Source organism: Phyllobates terribilis, unplaced genomic scaffold, assembly GCF_046119375.1.
Source record: "Phyllobates terribilis strain yellow unplaced genomic scaffold, ASM4611937v1 Scaffold_5__5_contigs__length_657084704, whole genome shotgun sequence".
NCBI classification, from domain to species: Eukaryota; Metazoa; Chordata; class Amphibia; order Anura; family Dendrobatidae; genus Phyllobates; species Phyllobates terribilis.
In genome coordinates this window covers 286,738,234-286,757,233 of record NW_027362765.1, presented here as the reverse complement: position 1 = coordinate 286,757,233, position 19,000 = coordinate 286,738,234, and the positions used below count along the sequence as shown (strand labels likewise).

General features: G+C 43.4%; 1 protein-coding gene across 3 annotated transcripts in view; it reads right to left on the bottom strand.

The window, feature by feature from the left end:
• The window catches only part of GCGR (glucagon receptor), a 165,694-nt gene that overhangs the window by 24,197 nt on the left and 122,497 nt on the right, over positions 1-19,000 (bottom strand). For all 3 annotated transcript variants that reach the window (XM_073684205.1, XM_073684204.1, XM_073684206.1), the window contains 6 exons: positions 18,180-18,287; positions 17,989-18,110; positions 15,990-16,096; positions 15,307-15,460; positions 2,680-2,833; positions 762-822 (listed from right to left, as the gene is read on the bottom strand). In XM_073684205.1, coding sequence (XP_073540306.1) covers positions 762-822; positions 2,680-2,833; positions 15,307-15,460; positions 15,990-16,096; positions 17,989-18,110; positions 18,180-18,287 — 706 coding nt within the window. The remainder of the gene's footprint in view (positions 1-761; positions 823-2,679; positions 2,834-15,306; positions 15,461-15,989; positions 16,097-17,988; positions 18,111-18,179; positions 18,288-19,000) is intronic.

The following is a 19,000-nucleotide window of genomic DNA, read 5'->3' as shown; positions in this document are numbered from 1 at the left end:
CAACTTGCATCAGCATTACCTGTGATCCTTGCACTATGTCTCAGCTGATGTTATTTCACTGCTCATACAAGTTCTTACATATTTGAGTAACTATGGGGGCTGCGAAGGTAACACTTCGTACCTGTGAACACACATCCTTCCCTGATTTTTAACCTTTGCTCGCATCTATTTATATACTTTGCAGGCCATATTTAACAAACGTATTATTGGTGTCTTTTTTAGCATCTTATGTTAGCACAACTTTAGTTTACTTTATTTACTATTTAAGTAAAACATTTACACTTTAATACTATATAGTAACTTTAAACTTTTTTAATTCAGTTCAGATCAAATTAAAACAATATCTTTTTTTCAGAAAAAAATCATAGCAAAAAATAAATGTAAACAGCCCAGCCAAAGCAATAGATGGAATCTTTTTAAAAAAAATTCCAAAATTCAAATAGAAAATAGCAAAAAGGCAATGGTAGTTACCAGCCAAGATGTTCAAGGAAAATGCACAACAGGATGCAGCAAGCCCCTTTTGCAATAGGGCGCAATTCACACTCTATTGCAAGTTTCATCTGTGTGCAGTTTTAGTGCTAAGCAATCACCCCCTCCATGGAGGAAGAGGTTGAGAGTGGTTGTTAATCAGCATTCTGCACCAGTGTTACCTCCTTCTTACAAAAGGGGCTTGCTGCATCTTGTTGTGCATTTTCCTTGAGCATCTTGGCTGGTAACTACCATTGCCTTTTTGCTATTTTCCAAAAAATAAATGTACTTACATTACATTCTCATAGGTATATTTCACAGCCACCCAAGGAATGATGAATAAGAGAGGAGCGCCTGTATAAGAGACAATGAGACTAAATGAGTAATATAAATCCAGAAGATTTAGCTAGGATTTATTTTTAATTCCCTTAAATCAAGTTATTTTCATGGTTGTTCTGGGGTGGCCAAGTGTCCTATCAATAGATGGTGTTAGTTGATGAGAGATCAGCCAAGTTAAAGGGTTTGTCTTTCACCATAGACAGACACAGGTCATGTTCCCAAAGCCGCATGATCCTTGTAGCTGTAAAGCATTTCCCTTTGCAGCGGCTACTGCAGGAAAATAAAGTATTATATATGATGTGATATAGGGGCAACTCATATACAAGAGAATAAGCACCAATCCGACAGAAGGGCTACTTCTCTGTCCTAGGTCCCAGCAGGACAACTCCATGATGTTCGTATGTTTTTATACCTTTACAGTACTAGACATAAAACAATATTGTTCTTTGCTCTGTGAAGCCTCCAGCAATCTTTATGGCAGCCCTATTTAGGCTGTAGAATGATACACACAGTAGATTTATATCAGATCATTGCTGTGTGTGATTCTCTTCTGGGGTGCAGCTGAAATATAGGTCAAGTCCAGGGTGAATTGACATGTGAATTACTTAAAGTTCACAAAGAGTATTTTATTGAAATAGAAGAATTCAAAGCTTAAAGTTTGTGTACCCTTTCTAATTAGTTTGTTCAGCCATTTTAACTATAATGCATTGCTGGCAAATTCATAAAATCAAGCACCCAGCAATGCGGACTTCATAGGAAAACATAAGCAATAGAATATCTTAAAAACACATCATGCAATATCAAGTTGCCTTAGGTTAAGTTCCCATGATGAGTTTTGCTGAGTTTTTGATACTGGGTATTTTCACTGCGCAAAAAACACAGCTTCTTATATTTCTAGTAAAGTGGATGGGATTTATAGAAATCTCATGTCCATTATGTTTATTTTTTCACGCAGCGTAAACTGACCTGCGGTGCGTGTCTCAAATCCACAACATGCCAATTCCTCTGTACGCTGAGTTTTATGTGCAGATTTTCCCCATAAAATTGCATTAGATGTGATCATGCTAAAAATCCACAGGTAAAAAACACATGTAATCCGCACATGATAGTAACAATAAAGTTTTATCAAATCAAAATACCATGAAGTATAAAAAAACAAAGCAGCTTTATGTAAAAGATGACATGTCAAAAAAAGACAAAGACTGCAGAGTTAAAAACAAAATAAAAACACATGTAAAAAACGCAAGTAATCTAATTTACCTAATAATCAGTGTAAAACTCACCAAATACTTATCGTGGGAACATAGCCTTACGGCAGTGTTTCCAGGCATGACAGTACACCTTTGCACAAAGTGAAAGCCATAAAAAATGTATGCTACTTGGTCAAACTATGTCTTACCCAAACTATTTAACCTCATTCATGCTGAATGGATCCCCATAGTCATGTTCCAAAATGTGGTGGTGAAGGACATTACAGAAGCATGAAGTCTGTCTCCACAGTATAGAAACAAGACGTTCATCAAGAATCTCGTAGAGATATGATTTTGAGTGTCTAAATATTTTTTGCTCACTATGAATCTGCCGCACTGTTATTTAAGTTTGGTTATTTTCCCAGTAGGATCTGTGATGGCAATCCATGTGAGCACCCATGTGATGGCAGCTGGATAACCCAGCAAAACCCGTAGACCTCCCCACCTACCATTACCAGAAGTGACTACAACTTCTCAGAGAGTGGTGATGTTGCCGTCTGTATTACACATGACATCTAGTCACCACATAGGAAGGTTACTTCAATACTACATTTTTTATGCTAGTAGCTTTGTAGTCTTGTAGGACGAATCAATAGTTCTTCTGCATGACTTCCTTACTTACCCCATCCGATGCAAACATACAGAGTAAAGTAGCTTCTCTCTGAAAACACAGATAAGACCAGCAGGTTGTGTAGATATATCCCTTCCACCAACAGCCAGCAGTAGTTAGCGATTATTCCATATTGCATGAGAACAGAAGCAGCTCGACACCCAGCCTGGGAGATGGTAGAAAGGGAAAACATTATCTGGATGGAGTACATATAGAAGCTAAGAGTCATAAGTGCTTGCTCATGTGGGAAGCTGTATTTTTTCATTTTGGAGGTAGTTTACCAAGCTGTTGAATTACTGGTGTTTGGGAGGTTTATCATCATTAGAGATGAGCGTTGTTCTACTCGAACTGTTCGCCAATCTCAAATTCGAGCTGTTTTGGGCGGTGTTCGAGCCGGTCGGCGAACACGAACAATTTGAGAAAAATTCGGCTGTTCGAGGTTATGTTCGATAACTGTTCGTGCACCAAAATCATAACTGGATTTTTTCTCAGTAATGATGAAAATTAATGTTAATACGCAGTTTGAGTGTACAGCGGGGCGGGGGGAGGGGCAGGGGATGGATCTCTGCAGGAACAATGAAGATCTCCATTTTTTTTTCTCTTTCCCGCATTTGCAGTGGGGAGGTGCAATCTGTCAGCCTATCAGCAGCGCACACACGAAGCGAAGTGCTTTTTTTCACACAAGCAAGGGCATGTGTGATTGGCAGTGTATGTCACATGTCCTTGCCCTATAAGACCAAGCCATTTTCCCCGTCGCCACCATTTTCTCACTGCTGCAGCTGCGTGTTAGACGGCACCGCTGTTGCTGTGTGCGCTATACCTTGTTAATTTCAAGCCAATTTTCGCACAAATATACAGATAGCTTGGGAGTAGGGAATAGTTGTGATTGCAGTCCTTTTAAGGACTAGGTTACAGCATTTCCTACGACTTTTATCAAGCAGGTCTGTGCTCTTAAATAGATAGATTGTGGGAGTAAAGACTAATTGTAATTGGAGTCCTTTTCAGGACTAGGTTACATCAGTTCCTATCAGTTTTTGCCAGGCAGGTCTGTGCCAGTGCTGTGCAAGTTTTTTTCACAGCATTTGGCTGAATCTAGCAAAGCTAATCCTTTTTGGCCTATTGCAGAGTGTGTTAGTCAGTGGAATAGCCTATCTGTGTTGCAAGATATACCACCTGTGTATAGAATACCAATTTTTTTACTGCACCTAGTGAAGTAAAATCTTTTGGGCATAGCATCATTCTATTAGTCCATCTATACTGACCTCCATCAGGTTGCAAACTGAATATAATTTTTTTCTGCATCTAGCTCTGAAAAAATATTTGGGCTTCTAGCAGTGTGTGGGACTTGGTCTATTAGTCCATCTATACTGACCTCCATCAGGTTGCAAATTAAAAATATTTTTTTTCTTCATTTAGCTCTGAAAAAATATTTGGGCTTCTAGCAGTGTGTGGGACTTGTTCTATTAGTCCTTCTATACTGACCTCCAGCAGGTTGCAAATTGAATATAATTTTTTTCTGCATCTAGCTCTGAAAAAATATTTGGGCTTCTAGCGGTGTGTGGGACTTGGTCTATTAGTCCATCTATACTGACCTCCATCAGGTTGCAAATTAAAAATAATTTTTTTCTGCATCTAGCTCTGAAAAAATATTTGGGCTTCTAGCAGTGTGTGGGACTTGGTCTATTAGTCCATCTATACTGACCTCCATCAGGTTGCAAATTAAAAATAATTTTTTTCTGCATCTAGCTCTGAAAAAATATTTGGGCTTCTAGCAGTGTGTGGGACTTGGTCTATTAGTCCATCTATACTGACCTCCATCAGGTTGCAAATTGAATAAAAAAAATTTCTGCATCTAGCTCTGAAAAAATATTTGGGCTTCTAGCAGTGTGTGGGACTTGGTCTATTAATCCATCTATACTGACCTCCATCAGGTTGCAAATTAAAAATAATTTTTTTCTGCATCTAGCTCTGAAAAAATATTTGGGCTTCTAGCAGTGTGTGGGACTTGGTCTATTAGTCCATCTATACTGACCTCCATCAGGTTGCAAATTGAATAAAAAAAATTTCTGCATCTAGCTCTGAAAAAATATTTGGGCTTCTAGCGGTGTGTGGGACTTGGTCTATTAGTCCATCTATACTGACCTCCATCAGGTTGCAAATTAAAAATAATTTTTTTCTGCATCTAGCTCTGAAAAAATATTTGGGCTTCTAGCAGTGTGTGGGACTTGGTCTATTAGTCCATCTATACTGACCTCCATCAGGTTGCAAATTAAAAATAATTTTTTTCTGCATCTAGCTCTGAAAAAATATTTGGGCTTCTAGCAGTGTGTGGGACTTGGTCTATTAGTCCATCTATACTGACCTCCATCAGGTTGCAAATTGAATAAAAAAATTTTCTGCATCTAGCTCTGAAAAAATATTTGGGCTTCTAGCGGTGTGTGGGACTTGGTCTATTAGTCCATCTATACTGACCTCCATCAGGTTGCAAATTAAAAATAATTTTTTTCTGCATCTAGCTCTGAAAAAATATTTGGGCTTCTAGCAGTGTGTGGGACTTGGTCTATTAGTCCATCTATACTGACCTCCATCAGGTTGCAAATTAAAAATAATTTTTTTCTTCATTTAGCTCTGAAAAAATATTTGGGCTTCTAGCAGTGTGTGGGACTTGTTCTATTAGTCCTTCTATACTGACCTCCAGCAGGTTGCAAATTGAATATAATTTTTTTCTGCATCTAGCTCTGAAAAAATATTTGGGCTTCTAGCGGTGTGTGGGACTTGGTCTATTAGTCCATCTATACTGACCTCCATCAGGTTGCAAATTAAAAATAATTTTTTTCTGCATCTAGCTCTGAAAAAATATTTGGGCTTCTAGCAGTGTGTGGGACTTGGTCTATTAGTCCATCTATACTGACCTCCATCAGGTTGCAAATTGAATAAAAAATTTTTCTGCATCTAGCTCTGAAAAAATATTTGGGCTTCTAGCGGTGTGTGGGACTTGGTCTATTAGTCCATCTATACTGACCTCCATCAGGTTGCAAATTAAAAATAATTTTTTTCTGCATCTAACCCAGCCAATAGTTTTGGCCTAATACCACAGTTTGGCCACTCAGCTCTGCTCGGTTACCATCCATTGTTTTTTTGTGCAAACAACTCCAGAGTTGTGAATTAGTTAACCACCAAAATGAGTGGAAAAAGGCCTGCTGCTGGTGGAAAGGGGAATAGGCGTGTTGGGAAGGGGAAAAAAGGTTGTGTCCGTGGGGTAGGTGCAGAAGAAAGACCATCTTCCAGCCAAACTAAAATGTCTACTTCTTTTAGCGGACAATGTGATAAGATCCCTTTCTTACGGCCACGCCAATCGCTACAAATTCCAGATGAGGCACAAAAACAGCAGGTGCTTCATCGGATATCAAGTGCTCCTTTAAGTGGGCTCTCCTCCACATCAACTTCAACATCACAAATACTCCAGTCCTCAAAGGTGTCACCCAAATCGCACTTGCTTACTCACAGCTCCCAAATCTCCAGCTGCCCGTCTGAGTATGAGGTAGAACAGATGGTTGAGTCTGCAGAGCTGTTTACTCATACTATAGCCTGGGAATCAGAGGTCGACTCCAGCGCTTCTGTGAATCCAGACGAGGAAATGATCTGCACTGATGCCCAGAATCTTTATGAGTCGGATCCAGGACCAGACGCAGAAGGTTCTGACCATAATGTAGACCCTCATTCCCAAACTGTAACTCCTGTTGGTGGAGACAATGAGGAAGACGATGATAAGACTCAAATACCTGATTGGAGCGACAACTTTAGTTTTTTGTCAGGGCAGGAACAGGTTGGCTCTGAGGACGACGGGTGTGATAACGCACAGGGTGATGATGATGAGGTCGGAGATCCCACTTACTGTCAACCCACAGTCAGCCAAGAGATGAGGTCAGCAGAGGAGGTGGAGGAAGATGCTAGTGACGACGAGGTCAGGTTGCGCCTTCCTGGACAGAGACGTAGTACTGGAAGCACGTCAACAACTGCATCCTCAAACACAACTCTGCCTCTCACCACAAGTCGTGGTGGCTCTTCAGGTCGCATGGGTGCTAAGCCTTGCATAGCCTGGGCATTTTTTCAGATCGATAAAGATGACCCAACTCGTGTTATCTGTAACATTTGTCAGCAAAAGCTAAGTAGAGGCCAAAAAATACATAGTTTGAGTACTTCATGCATGAACCGGCACATGGACATGAAGCATAAGTTGCAGTGGGAAGCTCAGTGTGCTACAATGCGGCCTAGCCGGCCGGGCCAACCACCGTCTGCCATATCTTGTGCATCCGCGGCCTCTTCATCCTCTGTGACTGGGGATTAGCAGTCACACCTGTTTTGGGGCGCAGACCTGCCACCTCTTTACCCGCAACAGCCAGCGTGATTGGCAGGTCATCATTTTCTTTGGAGGTGGTAACACCAGCTGGTGTTGAGCGCTGTCCGACATCGATAGCACCACCTTTGGATGAAGGCAACCTAACATGTCCGCCTGCATCTTCCTCACAGACCGGCAGTTTGCCGGGGACACCCTTATCAACCCCGTCTAAGCACAATAACCAGCCCTCGGTCCCTCAGATGTGGACAAGTAAAAGACCATTTCCTCCTAGCCATGAGAAAGCTAAGAGGTTGAATTTCACCATCTGCAAGCTCTTGGCTACAGAAATGCTGCCTTTCCGCCTGGTGGACACAGAGGATTTTCGAGACCTTATGTCCGTCGCAGTGCCCCAGTACCAGATGCCCAGTCGGCACTACTTCTCAAAGAAAGGTGTGCCTGCGCTCCACCAGCATGTCGCACACAACATCACCGCTTCTTTGAGAAACTCTGTGTGTGACAGGGTGCATTTCACCACAGACACTTGGACGAGTAGGCATGGACAGGGGCGTTACATGTCGCTGACTGGGCACTGGGTAACTATGGTGACAGCAGGACAAGGGGCTGCTGTCCAAGTCTTGCCGTCCCCACGAGTTGTGCGTCAATCCTCTTTATGTCAAAGTTCCTCCACTGCTTCTGCCTCCTCAACCTCCTCTCGGTCTTCCACCTGCACCCAAAGCCTGTCTGGTCATGCCACAAGCTTTCTAACTGCGCAGAAGGGATCCTGCACACCTCCTTACTATGCTGGCAGTAGGGCTCAACGTCATCAGGCGGTTTTTACATTGAAATGTCTGGGAAATGTGAGTCACACAGCTGAGGAGTTGTGGTCAGCTCTGGAGAACCAATTTCATGAATGGTTGTCTCCACTGGACCTGAAACCAGGGAAGGCCGTGTGCGACAATGCTGCAAACCTGGGTGCGGCCCTTCGCCGGGGCAATGTCACACACGTGCCTTGTATGGCTCACGTGTTGAACCTGGTTGTCCAGCAATTTTTAGCCCACTATCCCAGACTAGATGGCCTTCTGCAGAGGGCACGGTCGCTGTGTGCTCACTTCCGCCGTTCGCATCCCGCAGCTCAGCGACTTACATCTCTACAGAAGTCGTTGGGCCTGCCACTTCACCGGCTAAAATGCGATGTGCCTACCCGGTGGAATTCAACTCTGCACATGTTGCAGCGACTGTGGCAGCACCGACAAGCCCTGGTGCAATACGTTCTGACGTATAGCCTGGGCCAACGAGATTCAGAGGTGGGGCAAATCACGCTGGAGGAGTGGTCTCAGATCAGGGACCTATGCACCCTTCTGCACAGTTTTGAAATGGCGACGAAGATGTTTAGTGCTGACGATGCCATTATCAGCATGACTATTCCGGTGATTTACATGCTGGAGCACATGTTAAACAGAATTCGGAGTCAGGTGGTGGCACAAGAGGAGGTGGAGGAAGTAGAGGAGGAGGAGTTGTATGCGGAAGGGCTAACATCTGCAAGGTGCAGACGGTCGGCAGCACCAAGGCGGCAGGCATGTGAGGGTGGGGGAGATGATTTTACCAGGGCGCATGGTAGCAGCCAAACTAGTGAGGAAGGTGCAGGAGCCCAGGAAGAAGTGGAGGACGAACTGATGGAAGACTCATCAGATGAGGGAGACCTTGATCACATTTCTGTTGTGCGAGGTTGGGGGGAGAGGACAGAGGAAGGAAGCATGATTGTTACCTCGCCACCAACACAACAGGGACTTGGTGCTCCTGGATGCGCAACACACATGAGTGCCTTCTTGCTGCACTACCTGCAACATGACCCTCGAATTGTGAGAATTAGAAATAATCCTGACTACTGGGTTGCCACACTGTTAGATCCCCGGTACAAAAGTAAATTTGCAGAAATTATTCCTGCCATAGAAAGGGATGCACGCATGCAGGAGTATCAGCAGAGACTGTTGCAGAATCTTACATGTGCTTTTCCACAAAATACCAGTGGTGCACGTAGTGAATCTCACAGTTCCAACTTGCCAACCGTGGGACCGTCAAGTGTTCAGCACTCAAACCGTAACAGAACCACAGTATCTGCTGGTAACATCAATTTTGCGGAATCATTTCACCACTTTTTTAGCCCATCCTTTGCAAGGCCACAGGAGACAAGAAGTCTGACACATAGTCAACGCCTAGAGACGATGGTACAGGAGTATCTCCAAGTAAACATTGAAGACACGACTGTGTCACTGGACCCTTGCTCTTTTTGGGCTTCCAATCTGGATAAATGGCCGGAGCTAGCCACTTACGCCTTGGAGATCTTGTCATGCCCCGCAGCCAGCGTTCTGTCTGAACGTGTGTTCAGCGCTGCTGGTGGTGTGCTGACAGATAAGCGCACGCGGCTCTCCACTGATAATGTAGACAGACTCACGTTCATAAAGATGAACAAATCATGGATCCGAAACGACTTTTCTACCCCTGTGTCATCCTGGGGAGAGTAAAAGCTTGATGATTGGTTAAAATCACCCTACCAACCGTTTTAAGCTTTCAAATTACTAATCATGTTTATCTGTATCTTGACTGGAAAATAATTTGGGCTTTGTAGCAGTGTGCAGCACTGATCCTATTAGGCCATCTATAATAAGCTTCACCAGATTTAAAATTAAAAATAATTTTTAGCTGCATCTAGCCCGGAAAATAATTTTGGGGCTCCGAGATGCGCAAGACACATAAGTGCCTTCTTGCTGCACTACCTGCAGCATGACCCTCATATTGTCAGAATTCGAAGTAATCATGACTACTGGGTTGCCACACTCTTAGATCCCCCAAACTTTTCGATCAACCTTTTCATTTTAATAAAGACCAAAAAAATGGTCATTTTTGAAATTATAAGCATTAGCAGGTTGTTAGAAACTGAAATCAAACAGTTTTCAACTCAAAACTTTATTCTAGGTGATGTTACATTTTCACATAGGACCCCTTGTTCGAAAGGAGCTTCTGAACTCTCTCGTCCATTGAATTTGTCAGGTTTTGGATGGTTTCTGCTTCAATTGTTTTGCATGAGGACAGAATACCCTCCCAGAGCTGTTGCTTAGATGTGAACTGCCTCCCGCCATCATAGACACTCCTTTTAATGATGCTCCAAAGGTTCTGAATGGGGTAGAGGTCAGGGGAGCATGGGGGTCACACCATAAGTTTGTCCCCTTTTATGCCCATATCAGCCAGAGATGCAGATGTTTTATGTGCAGCATGAGATGGTGCATTATCATGCAGAAAAATGATCTTGCTGTGAAATACACGGTTCTTCTTCTTGAACCATGGCAGGAAGTGCTGTTTGAGAAAATCCACATACATTTTGGAGTTCATCTTTAGCGCCTTCAGGGATCCTAAAGGGGCCGACAATCTCTCTCCCCATGATTCCAGCCCAAAACATTACTCCACCTCCTCCTTGTTGGCGCTGTAGCCGTGTTTGCGTGGGGTGTCCATCAACCAGCCATCCTCCACTCCATTCATCTGGACCATCGAGCGCTGCACGGCACTCATCCGTGAACAAAACAGTTTTGAAATCAGTCTTCATGTAATGTTTGGCCCACTGGAGCCGTTTCTGCTTGTGTGAAGTGGATAGAGGAGGTCGACAGGATGGCGTATGCACAGCTGCAAACCTCTGAAGGACCCTGCATCTTGTTGTTCGGGGGACGTTGGAGGCACAAGCAGCTTCAAAAACTTGTCTGCTGCTATGACAAGGCTTTTTTGCCGCTGCTCTTTCAACCTGACGTAATTGCCTGTAGGAAAGAGTCCTCAATTTGCCCTTATCAGCACGCACACGTGTGTACTGTGAATCAGCTACATACTTCTTGATTGCCAAGACACTTCATCCTGATCATCGCACAATGTTGATTGTAGTCATGCCTTGACCTAAACACTCCACAATTTGTTGCTTCTCAGCAGCCGACACATCCTTTTTCTTTCCCATTTTGGCAGAAAATGTAGGCTGCTTAATAATGTGAGAGAGCCTTCTTAAGTAGTCTTGCCTTTCATTGGACACACCTGCCAAACTAATTAGCACAGGTGTCTGCAATTGCTTACAGTGATATAAAGAGCCCTGACACACATCACCATCAATGAGTTTAACTGACAAACAAACAAATTCTTCCCTTATCATTCCTAAACACTTTTTGCATAATAATTTGGAACGCGGTGTACATGTGCTTTTCCACAAAACACCAGTGGTTCACGTAGTGAATCTTACAGTTCTAACTTGCCAACCGTGGTCTGTATGGAATTGTTCAATAAAGGGCCCAAAATTAAGATAACATAGATGGGAGAGGTCTCTATGAATAGGAATTCCTAAGTATTTGATACCCTGTGAGGGCCAGGCAAAGGGAAAGTTGGACTGGATGGAATCCTATATGGATTTAGGGAGGGAGACATCGAGGGCCTCAGACTTCGCTGCATTGATTTTAAAATTTTACCATGTAACAAAGTGATCTATTTCAGCCATAACAGCAGGGATGGATATATGTGATTGAGTGATATATACTAGGACATCATCAGCAAATAGAGAGCACTTGTACTCGGTGCCTCCCACCTCAATCCACCTAATATTGGGGTTATGGCGAATTGATGAGAGCAGGTGCTCCGTCACTAGGATGTATAAGAGAGGGGACAGAGGACATCCCTGCCTTGTCCCATTGGTGATTGTGAAAGGTGATGAAAATGTTCTGACGCACCCCCTGGGCCTTGGGACACCCGGAGCCGGACCCTTTTTGGTGGATGCTGGTGGTTGTAGTCTTCGTGGCGACGATCCGGTTCCGTGGCTCAGGGCGGTCAAACCAGTGGCGGAACTATTTATGTGGTTTTGATGTTTAAATGTCCGACTACGCCACCCGTGGATTGCGGTCAGAGTGAACCGCCGCTACAGGGCAGACCGCTAAGGCTGGTGTTGTGGGTGCAGCAGAGCGTAGCATAACTCCCCACGGGAGGAGTATAGCCTCAGGGCAGTGTATGCGGAGGATGGGGGTGATGGTGCAGGGCAGCAGCAGTAACGACACGGAGTCAGTGATGCAGTTCAGGGCCTTTACTCACAGTTCTTATTATCCAGACCACGTCTGCAGGTAACGGCTGCCCACGTCGTACTGTGCTCACCAGGTGAGGGGCTCAGACAACTCCCAGATAACTTTGGAGCGCTTCACAGGACCCCCTTTGTGTGTCCTTTGTCTGGCCTTTCTTACCAACACTTCTGTCCGGCTGCCTCGGGCCTCCTCTTGGTAAACTTGGCGCCAGTTTCCCTGACCCTATGTGGTGCCTTCCTAGCGGGTGGAGCAAGGGGCTGCGCCACATAAAATGTCAGAGCCTCCGGTTTCTAGCTGAGGGTCGTTTCCTGCCTCCACTAGTTCGGGGACCGGTCTCCCCCTTTGGCCTGACCCCTCCACGCAGGTGGATTCGGGCGTGCGGTGGCGACTCGCCCGTCCGCACCCCTGGGATCCCTTGATTCCTCGTTCCTGGAGCCTTCTCCGCTCCTCTTCCTTCCTTCTCCCTCTTGCAGGCCTGGGCCTCTGTTACTAGGCCCGCCTCCGGAGCAGAGCTCATGCAGAGCCCCTGCTCCCTGCCACTTCTGCTCAGACTTCTCTGCACTGAACTAAGATGGTGCCCACCTTTTATACTCCCTTCTCAATGCACCCAGGAACTGCTTCCTCCCTGCTCCTGCACTGCAGGGTTCCCCTTCCTCAGTGTTCCCTCCCCCCACTCCAGCCAGGGACAGGGACTGTCGTGCCCATCTCAGGGGCATATTGGTCGCCCTGCCCCACGGCAATGTGGTGTAATGCATGCAGGTGTCGGGTCCTGATCCACACTCCATCCTTATCTGAGAGTGAGATATCACACCTCTGGGTGAGGTGCAATACGTCTGTAGCAACCGAGCCCTCGGTGCTACAGTTCCATTTATCTTCAGCCTAGGTGACATATTGTGATACAGGGCCGTGATTTTGGCTATAAAAGGGTCCCCTAGACCCCTACCCCAAGCTTTTTAAGAGAATCATATATGGCGTGCCAGGAGACTCTATGGAATGCTTTCTCAGCATCCAACGAGAGTATCTACTTACAAATTTTTAACTGCATCTAGCCCAGGAAATACTTTGTGCCTAGTAGCAGTGTCTGCTAGTCAGCGGATTATCCCGGCTGTTAAGCAAGCTACACCACCTGTAGTTTGGACACTTAATTTTTTCAAAGGAAATGCTTCGGGACCACGGAATACTCAGTGAAGAGCATCAGGAGGCACCCCAAGGCATAGGGGCTGGGACTGGCACTAGGATGCCTTGCGGTGGACAGCCGAGCTCGATCCTTATAAAAGCTTTTTAACTGCAGCAGCTTTAGTGGACGCTACTGGAGCTGGAATTACGCGGCTGCTGGCATGAGACTTGCCCTCCAATAGATCCTTGTAAATGGATTTAAAGTGTATTCATTCAAATTAGAGGGACAATTTAAATTAAAAAGCTTACAGCTGCCTCCACCACAGGGGGGCTCTCTCGACCCACCAGCGGACAGGCACCAGTATTGGGAGAGGGGGGCTGGCCGTCAGGGTTCACCGCGGCTCTGGCACAAACCCGGCGACACGGAGGTGGCACGGGCAGGAGCGGACTGGCCGTCTCGGCTTCTCACTTTTTGGATTTTAGAAGGGCATGACATGCCTATATCTGTGTCTCCCCCTCCTTTTACTCCTCCACCTCTTTTCTTTTCGCATGACTATATGTACTTGTCACTTTTCCATGTGTTAGTTGTGTCTTCTGAGCAGTTTGTCAGCTTTTGGACACCTTTGAAGGTGTTTTCTATGTGTTTCTATGTGTTTTTGTTTGCCTGCCATTGGTTTTAACGGTGTTCGAAGGTGTTCGACGAACAGTTCGACGAACAGTTCGGCGAACACACGGGTGTTCGACGAACCGAACCGAACTCGAACACTACGGGGGTGGCTCAACACTAATCATCATCCACACTTTCTGTCTGATATGGTACCATCTTGGAGAATGGGAATCACTCCAATTATCTCCCATGATTTGATCCATCTCTGATTAGAGGTCATTTATTAAACCTCAAAATACTTAATATTTTTTTCCTTTGCTCATTAAAGTGGTGGCCAGATATCTATAATAACCTTAATAAATGACTGTTTTTACAAACTAAGCATTTTTGTAATTTGCTTTATTATACAACACCCAACACTTCTCCCTATCCTGCTAATCTCTAAGTGTTTTTTTTTACTTCACTTCTTGAGATGTTTCTTTTGAGAGGATTTTCAAATGAAGCATCATCAGGCAGCTGGGACTGCACTCACTTCTCCACAGCATCGATCACTTTCCACCTGAAATAGGATGTCATCATGGGATGGCGCTGTGGTCACTTACCACAGTTTTTTTCATAGTTCCCATCTGAAGATGTCTTGAATCCATGGCAATGAAAGAACCTGTGGCAAGTGACTACAGTGCCTCCCACTGATGACATCCTGTTTCAGTTGGTTTGATAGACTGTGTGGGGAAGTGAATGCAGCTCCAGCCTCCTGATGACTCCTTGTTTGGGAATCCTCTTAAACAAAACATCACAGGAAGTGAAATAAATATAAAACATTTAGGTATTAGCAGGATAGGGAGAGGTGTAGGGTATTTTATAATGAAACTAGTTACAAAAGTGGTAAGTGTGTAAAAATAGATATTTTGACAGAACATTTTAGGTATCAGACCAACCCTTTAATGAGATTATCTACCTAAATATATTTTTTAAGAGGATGTTTTTAATATTGCACATGTCATAAGGAATGTTCTGGTTACCCTACCATGATGTCAGTGCAGCAACTCTCCAGCTTTGTTCTCTTTATCTCATCCAACTGAGACAGGCTTGCTTAGCATCTCCTATCCATTACAAAGTTAAAAATGGACAACACATGGATAGATCCACAGATAAGGATGATTTTAATCCATGACTCAGATCAAAATGGACAAGTTTCCATGATTTTTGCAGACACATGGGCGAAAAAAGGACAGGGACATCAATGGGTATGCGTCCTATTTGAGAAAACCATGGATAGAACACGCACCTGAAAACTGAATGAGATCTAAGAACCATCGAGGATTATACATGACAAACTACATGGATCATACAGGTATAAAGATTCCAAAGAGATGCTAAAACCCAATAGCAACAACAGAGGTCAACAACAGAGGATCTTCTTTTTTTATTTCCCGATGATATGTGTTTACAGAATGACTTCATGCAGGCATATAACCCCTCACCTCACTACTAAGCCAGACATGTAGATACTCCTCCTCAATCTTCTCACTGTAGCGGGTTTTCAGCATGGCGTCAATCACTAGCACAGACACTCCCTTCAGAATGAATGAGATGAACAGGTTGATGTGAATGTAATTCCTCATACAATGGAGTTTACTGCAAAAAAGTGTGATATCAGACATTAGAACTGTGAAATCATTTGAGGGTAAGATTAATGGTCAACAATCAATCCATAACCGTTTCCAGCACTATTGTAGTACAGATAGTCTTAGCTGTTAGAGTACTGGTTGAACTGCTTGCAGTTCCCACCCAAACTGGTGGATTTACCAACTAATATCTCATGTCTATGGCCACTGGCCTCCTTTAAACTGATCTTGCACATTGTTTATTAGCCTTGACTTATCCATATTCCTGTTCAGATTAATGAAGAATGCATGTTATTTCAATAGTGTTGACATCTATCCTGTCAGATGTTTCTTTCCACCAACAGAAGATGTCAAAGGACCATTGGCCAGTCCGTAAACACAACTGTCAAAATTCCACCTAAATTAACTAATGTGTCAGGCCATATTTAGGGAAAATCCCAGAGATCAGGAGAGATTGGGGATAGAATTGGATTTAAAGAGATTTTTCCAGATAAATATGTTAGGGGTGAGCAATTGTTTCCACCTTAACATCCACCTACCTGAATCCCACAAGAATAGCAAGTGCCAGTATGAGTGCCCCCACAGACATAGAATATCCTACAGTGTACATGACCTTAAAGCTTTCATAGGTCTTGGCAAACCTTTCCTGTAAATTAAGAACAACAGATCTGTTATCGATAACAAAAAGCACAATCACATTTTAATCAAAAATGAAAGAAAAAGGAAAAAATCACCATGTACATTTTCCATCAACATGGAGCTTCAGCTTCTACCATCACTGTTTACTGAAGCACTCTGACTTAGCTCAGATCACATTACCTATTAAAGTAATTTTCCATTATACAACCTAAGTCATAAGACATCAATCACCCAATAACATAATCCGACAGAAACAGACATCCTCCGTATTAGCTTGTATTACTCTGTTGTAGTTGCTTTGCAGTGTTTAATCTTCATATGTGGACTGTCAATGCATTATCCGTACCCCTACCTTTAAAAGTAACCTGGCGTTCTGTATATGTTACGTCACCAACTAAGCAGAAAAGATATATTACTTCTGTGATAGACATTACTGTATAGTTGGAAATTTATGGACATTTGTCTATTTGTCCACTCATTGAGGTTAAAAACCCATACACATAATGTTCTGTTGTCTGCTTATGATGGCCAGTGAAACTGATCCACTGGACTTAGGGCAGCCCAGTGGCTCAGTGGTTAGCACTGTTGCTTTGTATCGCTGGGATCCTGGGTTTAAATCCCACCAAGGACAAGTTCTGCAAGGAGTTTGCATGTTCTCCCCATGATTGCGTGGGTTTCCTCCAGTTTCCTCCCACACTCCAAAGACATACTGATAGGGAATGTAGATTGAGAGCCCCAGTGGGGACAGTGATGATGTAAAAGTGCTGGTGGAATTAATGGTGCTATATAAGCAAATAAATACTTGATAAGTTCATACACCTGAGAATATGAACAACAAACTCCCAAAAATATCCAACCTACAAGACCACTTTTTTCCTAGCTATATGTTGGACCTTAAAGTTAAGAATATTTGTTGTCTCTAATCTTCAATAGAATTTGAGGATGTATTAAATTAACCTCTACCAGGAACCTTAACTGAGGAAATCAGGCGATAATAATAATATTGATTTATACATTGCCAACATAATTAGCAGCACCTTGCAGATGGTACATGTACAACTAGATTTAGACATTACATACAACAAACTAATTAACAATTCAAGAGGCAAGAAGATCCTACTTGCAAGAGCTTAGGAGTGAGCTAAATGGTAGAAGTGATTATATTTATGTAGTCATCTTTTATTTAAAAAAAACATTAAGGAAGTATACATAAAGATGGCTCAGTCAGTCACCTAGCCAGTATCCGTGTGTGTTCTGAAAAATGTAGATTGGGTGGTAAGCCTGGCCAAAAGAAAAAAAGTGTGCTTTAAAAGTTTATCTGAGGAACTATGGATGTTGGTAGTTAATTGAGTAACGCATTCCATTGAATTGGTGCAGCATGAGAAAAGTCTTGAATACAGAGAAACTGTGGAAGGTTTTGAATATGGAGCTTATTAGAATCCTGGTTCCCTAATTAGTATTGTCACGATACCTTCTTAAAGAAACACTCTAAATGCCAATGAAACACCAGTAGAACCACAATTCTGGTTCCAAAATGATTTGCTTGCTTATGTCTACATTTTCTTATGTAAGAAAGCCGGATATAACAATTCAAACAACTTAGATTTTTGGCAAGACAATATTCATACATTTAGTTTTTTGGCAAGCTCAGGACCCAACCTAAAGTCAGTGAGTGGAAATGGGTGGAGGAATGCCATGGCAAAAAGCCCACCACACATCAGGAACTACCAGCTAGAGGAACAATGAGTCTCATGGATCCAATCCCTTATTAGAAATGAGCTATGCAATTAGTGTAATGACACCTCATAAGGGACTGGAGCTCCAACCGACAATAATGGCTCTGTAGAACATATAAAACATCAGCAATCGATGTTTGTAGAGAACTCCATATAATTGTACCTGATCCTCCACATCTGCTTGGTCAAGTTGACATTCCCGGGCATCGCGTAAAGGATGGCCATGCACCGTTGGTGCCCATTGCCCATCTGGTCCACAGTGTTTGTATACTGAGCCATGCTGCACTGAGAGGGGACAATCTTGTTACTGCAGGACTCATTTATTGCTAATGAAACTTACTGAAGATGTCTTACCTTTCTTGTACCAAGGCAGGAACCAGGGACAAGAGACATTGACAGTGGTATTAGGTTGAGCATCTGGCCAGCAGGAGAACTTATCAAATGTCCTGTTGCAGACCAATCCTAAGGGAACACCACAATTTCAATTATAGAAATTAATTACATTAAAGAAAAATTCAATTTTTCGTGAAGCTTTTAAGAAAAAAGAACTCAGCGTTGAACTTGATGGGGCAACAAATGAATTGTCCTTCCATTTGTTAGAGTGCTCTTTGACCACATTCCTATTCTTGCAGGGCTATTATTTTTTTAGCCAAGGAAGGAGAATCTCTGTTAACCACTTTGTTCTACTTATGTGACATCAGTCCTGGACTCTGCTAAACAACTTCCCAAATGTCTGCCTTTAGAATCTGATAGTCAAATGGGGGGACTGATTTTAGTCCTGGCAGGGTAGGTTCACACTTGTCATCCGTGTGCAGTCTTTATTTTTTATAGCAGCAGCTATTAATCATTTACAGGATAATTTACAGTTTCCAATGTTACAGATTTGCAATGTATCCATAAAAATCGGATGCTGTACTGCGGCTCCGTATGGCATCCAATTTTTTTTGTGCCTCCATAGACTTGAATGTGCGAGTCTCATCTGATGCACGGAAGAATCTAGTGCATGTTGCGATTTTTTTTCACATTTTTTTTCATTGCCACATGGAGTAAGGCTGAGTTCACACGATGCGTATTTCATGCGTTTCCGCGGCGTTTTTGCAGTTGCGTAAACGCCGCGGAAACGCATGAAAAACGCATGGTAGAAGGGAAGCAATGTTCCCCAATGGAAATCCGCA